This window comes from Macrobrachium nipponense, chromosome 21, assembly GCF_015104395.2.
Source record: "Macrobrachium nipponense isolate FS-2020 chromosome 21, ASM1510439v2, whole genome shotgun sequence".
NCBI classification, from domain to species: domain Eukaryota; kingdom Metazoa; phylum Arthropoda; class Malacostraca; order Decapoda; family Palaemonidae; genus Macrobrachium; species Macrobrachium nipponense.
This window is the reverse complement of record NC_087212.1, coordinates 24,032,704-24,040,112: the sequence shown is the minus strand read 5'-3', so window position 1 is coordinate 24,040,112 and position 7,409 is coordinate 24,032,704. Positions and strand designations below refer to the sequence as shown.

The following is a 7,409-nucleotide window of genomic DNA, read 5'->3' as shown; positions in this document are numbered from 1 at the left end:
CAGTGGATGAAGAAATGGTGATAATAAACAGTATCCATCTAATATACATCAGCCATCCCATACCCAGGAATATGGGAAGCATCACAGAATACATTACTATAAATGTCTGTAGATAATATATAAGCAGCTTCCTACGCACATGGCATGGATGCTAGTAGGTAATACGTACATACACGAGTCCTAATAAATAAAGAAACTACAATCTGAAGATGACAGAAATAATAAGTGAGAAGTGCATACGCAGTTCAAGCAAATATAAAGGTAGTTTTCACAGTGGATGAAGAAATGATGAAAATAATAATATCTTTCAGAAGACAACTCTGGAGTACGCAGCAGTGGTATGGAGTTCTCATTCAAAAAGAAGCATAAATATAGAACTAAAGAAAGTACAAAGAGCAGTTGCAAGATGGGTAACATAGTTCAGAAATTTGAGCTGAGAAGATACATTTAGCAAAGATAGGACATAAGACTTAACATTTCACTAAGGTTAATGGCTTTTGGCATTTTGCTGGTTCAGCAAAACATTGAATGCCAAGTTTCTCTTACATTTAGCTGCTTTTAAAAGCAAGTCAGACTTTCTTTTTCTGCCCTTCCCAATTGGGGCAGCTCCTCTTGGCATGCCAACTGGGCGTCTAGCAACTGATGTTGGTTGACAAGGTATTTTACCCCTGCCAACTCCAGACAATGCTCCAGAAGAATGTAAAAAGCTATTTAGATTATTAGTCGACTTTAGTAGCTTTAATTTCTTCATGAAAAGCTTTTGACTATTGCAAGAAGTGTTGTCTTAAAAATTATATTAAACAAAACTGAACTTCTTGTCCGTTATGGAAGGAATTTAATATTTTGGGGTAATAGGTATGTATAATGTGGGGACTGACATATACCTTTCTTTATTGGTAGGGTAGGGTAGGGTAGGGTAGGTTAGGTTAGGTAAAGTAAGTTAAGGTTAGGTTAGGAAGTGAAGTTAGGCAAGCCTAACCCAACAAACTACAGAGGCTCCCGAGTGTGTGTCTTTCATGCACTGACTTGTCATAGTACGTTGAATGTTGGGCCATTCATTAACAGAACTGATGAGTTTTTAGCTATTTCATATTGTATAGAATGGCATATATAGATATATATATCTATAAGTAACAATTTATTTTCTTGCACTTTGAACGCCATCCCCACGTTATACAAAGGCTCCATATTTTGTGTAGAAGTTGAATGCGAACCATGCATAAGCTAATTACTTTTTTATTTGCATACTACCTCCACAGCACTGTACCTGTCTTTAGTGTGCCCCTGTCTCTGTTTTTGATGTTATTAGGTCCTTGGTTCCCCTCCTGAAAGGTAGCGGTCTGTTTCCTTCATTCTGTCTGTTGAATATTAGTTTTTTAAATTTTTAAATATTTGTTTAATGTTTTAATATTTCTTAATTTGTAAATTTCTTAATTCTTAAGTCTTTGTAATATTTTTATATATTATAATTGCATTTTTCAGCTTTGAAAATGAGGCTGTGTCCTCGAAACGTCAGCATGTGTAATAAATAGACAATTACTAGTACATGAAGTCTTCTTCAGCTCCTTGTTGTGTATATATTATATATATATATATATATATATATATATATATATATATATATAAATATATATATATATATATTGTATATGTATATATATAATATATATATATATATATATATAATATATATATGTATATATATACACATATATATATAGATATATACATATATATCTATATATATAGATATATATATATATAGATATATTTTTATATAAATATATATATATATATATATATATTGTATATATCTATCGTATCTATATATATTTTATATATATATATATATCTGTATATACTATATCAGAATTTATATATATCTATATATCTATTATCTATATATACTCTATCTATCAATATCTATCTATATCTATATAAACTATCTATATGGATAGCGAATATATATAATTATATAATATATAATAATATATTAATAAAATATATATATATAACTATATATAATCTAATAATAGATATATATATATCTATATATATACATATGTATATAATCTATATATATATATATATCAATATAAGGATATAAAATTATATATATATCAATATATGGTATATATATATCATAATATATAGATATATCTATATATATCTATATATAAATATTATCTATATATAGCTCTCTATATATCTATATATCATATATACTTATATTATATAATATTTATATAGATAATATATATATTATATATCTATATATATATATCTATATATATATATATACTATTTTAATGTGTGTTGTGTGTGTGTGTGTGTGTGTGTGTATGTATACCATTTGCGCTACAAATGTCCTTTAAATATCTAAATTAACTCTACCTGGAATTGATATATTTTCATACATGTACCGAAGGGGAATTTTTTAGTTGATAATAATTTTCGTCCCCACATGGGATCGAACCACCGTCCAAGTGGACGGGAACGAAATCAGGACTGTCCTGATTTCGTTCCCATCCACTTGGACGGTGGTTCGATCCATGTGGGGACGAAATTATTATCAACTAAAAAAATTCCCCTTCGGTACATGTATGAAAATATATCAATTCCGAGGTTAGAGTGAATTTAGATATTAAAGGACATTTGTAGCTCGAATGATATATAAATGAATCACGGTCGATGTCATAATTATTCATATATATATATATATACATATATATATAGATATATATATATTATATATTATAATATATATTATATTATATATATATATATATATATATATATTGTATAATATATATATATATACATATTATATATAGATATATATATATATATAATATATATATATATATATATATATATATACCATATATACATTATTATATATATATATATATATATATATATATATATATACATAAATATATATTATATATATAGATATATACATTATATATATATATATATTCTATATATCTATATATATATATACATATATTTATATATATATTATATATATATATATATACGTATATTTATATATATTAGGCCTTTATCGATCTTAATTAAGTGATCTCACCCCTGGGGCATCATTACTAAGAGAGCGTCATTGAAAGGGGTTTTATATTTGCCAGGGGTGGGCCCTTCCCCTCTCTCAGCTCTCTTAGCTAGCCAAGATAGATGAAATCCTCAGTTTGATGACCTTGCATCTTGTAACGCCTCCAGGTCATTCCTCTGTTTTTGATAGAAAACAGGTGGTTCCTTTACAGAGTCCAAAATCAAGCCATTTTTCTGCTCACTGTTGGGAAAGTCTGGTTCCTTTTGCAGTCCAATCACTCCTTTGCTGTAGACAAGAAGCTTCCAATCTCCAGAGCGGACGACGTCGAAATACAACGACTCCTGATGGTACCCTTCGATACCTTAGTGCCCTTGCCACACTGGGATCAAACATTTTGCATATATAGAAGGCATTAAACTTACGGGTTTTTACGCCGCGCCAGAGGTTGCCACGGTAGTATATGCAAGTATTTGATCCATTATGCATGGCATAACCCATATTTTGCATATTTAAAAGGCATTGAACTTACGGGGTTTTACGCCACGCCAGAGGTTGCCACTGCAGTATATGCAAGAAATGGAATTTAATATGCAATGCATAACCCAATTCACATTATGTAGTTGGCATGAAACTTACGGGTTCTTACGCCGCGCCAGAGGTTGCCTTCCACGCATGTGATTTGGCATTGATACCCATTCCAGAGGGTATCATGTGGCAGGAGAGAGAAAGGGTGCACCATAGTCCAATCTTGGAGAAGGGATGCACAACAATCCACTCTTCGGGCACTTGTTAACAGTCCACTAGCCACTGTAGTCTGCCCACCGCTCAGAGCTGCTTTCACAACTGTTCACTGTTGGGAAAGTCTGGTTCCTTTTGCAGTCCAATCACTCCTTCGCTGTAGACAAGAAGCTTCCAATCTCTAGAGTGGACGACGTCGAAATACAACGACTCCTGATGGTACCCTTCGATGTCTTAGTGCCCTTGCCACACTGGGATCAAACATTTTGCATATATAGGAGGCATTAAACTTACGGGTTTTTACGCCGCGCCAGAGGTTGCCACGGTAGCATATGCAAGTATTTGATCCATTATGCATGGCATAACCCATATTTTGCATATTTAAAAGGCATTGAACTTACGGGGTTTTACGCCGCGCCAGAGGTTGCCACTGCAGTATATGCAAGAAATGGGATTTAATATGCAATGCATAACCCAGTTCACATATGTAGTTGGCATGAAACTTACGGGTTCTTACGCCGCGCCAGAGGTTGCCTTCCACGCATGTGATTTGGCATTGATACCCATTCCAGAGGGTATCATGTGGCAGGAGAGAGAAAGGGTGCACCACAGTCCAAACTTGGAGAAGGGATGCACAACAATCCACTCTTCGGGCACTTGTTACCAGTCCACTAGCCGCTGTAGTCTGCCCACCGCTCAGAGCTGCTTTCACAACTACATCCAGGAGTGATTTCCTTCGCAAAAGTCAGCCTGTTCCTGTTCCCAACAGCAGAGTTATCCTGGCTTGTTTCTTCTGCACGCAAACCACCAGTTCTCCTAAAAATGCCGAGGTTCCTTTGTGTGTACCCTTTACGTGACGGCGTTTCCCTTGTAGAGCTCTCGGAACATCTTCGCTTCTTGCTCCAGTTTTCGGAAGTTGGCTGCAGATCCCTTGATTTGGCGAAGTTTTTCTTCGAGGCTGTCTATTTGTCGGGAGAGAGCTTCGCAGTTGATCTGGGGCTTCCTCAGACATCGAGCTTTATCCGAAGCCTTTTTCTCTTCAGCTTTCCTCTCATATATAGGAGCCTTCATTCCTTGACGCTCCTCTTCTCCTGTAAGCATCTTGACTTTAGTTTCCAAGCCTCTGATCTTCGTGTCCTTGGCCAAGGTCTCCTCCTTGAGGCTTTCGAGTTCCAAGATTGCCTCCATCTTTTCAAACTCCGTCGTCTCTAATTCCTCCTTCGCTTCAGCCAATTCAAATTCAAGTTGAACTTTCCTTCTTCTTATTTCATTCAGCTTTCCATTTGCCGTCGGGTTTTCTGCTACAACAGTTTGAGATGCTTTCTGCAAACGGATGACTTCCATTTGCTTGAGGGTGCACTCATTTTCCAGTCGGAGGAGCTCTCTATCTTTCTGCAAATTCTCCTCTTTCAGCTTTTCCAGTTCATCCTTTTTCTCAACTAATCCGGCTTTACATTTGTGGAGCTGTTTCACATTTTCTTGGGCCATCTGTTTCTCAGCGACAAGGACTTGTAACTCGTCCTCTAAGTCGCTGATCTTGGAGGTCCTCTGCTCGCTTTCCTTCTTCAGACTTTCAATGGTCTTCTCTTTCCTTCTGTTCTCTTTGCGAAGGCTTTGCAAGTCCTCATTTAGCTCGGTTATCCTGACTTGCATTTCTATCCTGCTATCTTCTCTTTGCTGTAGATCTCGATGCAACGTCTCCTTCTCCATCTCGAGAACTACGACAGTGTTTTCCAAAATAATCAGCTTCTGGTCCTTCTCTTCTCTCTCTTTCATTTGCACTTCAGTTACCTTCGCCTTTTCTATAATTTTGCTTTTCAATATTTGCATTTCTTCGGACATTGAATAGATTTGTGTGTCCTTTTTTTTGTTCAACAGTTCGAGGTCTCTTATGTGTTCTTCCATCTTCATTCTTCCTTGAGTCAGGGCCTTTACCTTCCGTGCTAATTCATTTATCAGCTGGTTCCTTTCCTCTAACCTCCCTCTTTTTTCAAACCTTAAAAAGGCATTTTCATTCTTCATGATTACTTCCTCGAACTTTCGCCTAGTATCCAAATGCGGTGATTCTTCTTCACTATCCGAACTGTCATCATCTTCGCAGACTGACTGACTGTCTTCTTCATTATCCGAAGCGTCGTCTTCTTCGTTATCCAAAATATCGAGTTCGTCAATCTCAGAATGAACAACTTGGTTCTCTAGATTTCCAGCCTCCTCAAGACAGCCAGGGTTGTCCAAGGCCGAGAAATCGACAAAGAACCGAACCATACTAATGCCAAATCCACGAAGTATAAATACTTCAGTGAATAGCACAACAGGTATGGCAAACAAAAACCACATAATATCGCGGGTGACTTGATGAACCGCGAATTCAAAGCACTGTGCAAGCACAACTGTAAGCAAACTTAGAAACATCTTTGTTTGTTATAAATCAACTCTCTCTCTGACTTATCATTAATTTTAAAAAAAGACGAATGACGTTTTTGGACTCTGCTGGGATTCTTGCGTCATTGCTGTCTTCGGGAATGCTTGCTGATCCCCGGACACAGTTGATGTGTCTGGGTCCTGAGTCATTTTGGGCTCCACGGGAGCTGCTTCGGTCTTCAGAAGAGAGGAATTTCTGTGCAGTCCTCGGGGACCTTCTGAGCACCCTGGAGCCATTCAGAAGAAAGGAATTTCTATGCAGTCCTCAGGGACTTTCTGAACACCCTGGAGCCAATCTTCACACACACACGCGCGCACACACACACATCTATGTGTACTATATTTTTAGTAGAAAATAGCTGACAACTGATTCACGATTTAAGTCATAAATGAGAAAGCTAATTAGAATGTAAATTTATTATTGATATGATATTTCGTTACAAGAATATCAATTTGATATTTTGTCTCCTCAGTTCCTACTGGATTTTTTTTTTTAGGGCAGGAGTACTGTTGACATTTTATCAGTATCTGCTCATACTTCAGTATGATATAGTTAAGATATTTTCAATTTAAAAGTGTTAGCAAAGTTAGAATTGCGAATTGATCAACATATTTTCTCTTTACTAGCATTAGCTCAGGGTATAATGTAAATTGACTGATATATTTGTACTTTATAAGTATCAGGGCAGTCTTGAGTATAAATTGGCCCATACATTTTTACTTTATAAGTATTAGCTCTGGTTTTAGTATAAATCGACCTATACATTTTCATGTTATAATTACTAGCTTAATTGTAAGTATAAATTGAGCAATATATTTTCACTTTATAAGTATTACTAGCTTAATTGTAAGTATCAATTAAACAATATATTTTCACTTTATAACTATTACCGCATTGCCTCATTAGTGTAAATTGACCAACATATTTTCAGTTTATAAGTGTTCTAACACAAATGAACCAGTATATTCCAGCTTTACAGATTTTACCTAAAATATATAGTCCAGTATATTCTTACTTTATAAATGCTAAATAAATTGAAACTCAGACGCGTTCAGATTCCAATTCAGCTCAGTGCAGTTCCTAGAACCTGTACGATACTTGTCATCCGAAAGTTGTAACAAATGAGAGGGTATGAAAAAAGGGGATATATATATATATATATATATATATATATAT

At 35.2% G+C, this 7,409-nt stretch overlaps 1 protein-coding gene across 1 annotated transcript; it reads right to left on the bottom strand.

Annotated features, from left to right (window-relative positions):
• Positions 1-4,660: 4,660 nt before the first annotated feature.
• On the bottom strand, positions 4,661-6,076 carry LOC135197433 (paramyosin-like). The gene has a single exon (XM_064224504.1). It carries the CDS (start codon positions 6,074-6,076, stop codon positions 4,661-4,663), a length of 1,416 nt encoding a protein of 471 aa, XP_064080574.1.
• Positions 6,077-7,409: the final 1,333 nt, after the last annotated feature.

What these genes read in the sequence shown, in the direction of transcription:
- LOC135197433 (XM_064224504.1), bottom strand. Translation starts at nt 6,076, where the DNA reads ATGGTTCGGTTCTTTGTCGATTTCTCGGCCTTGGACAACCCTGGCTGT.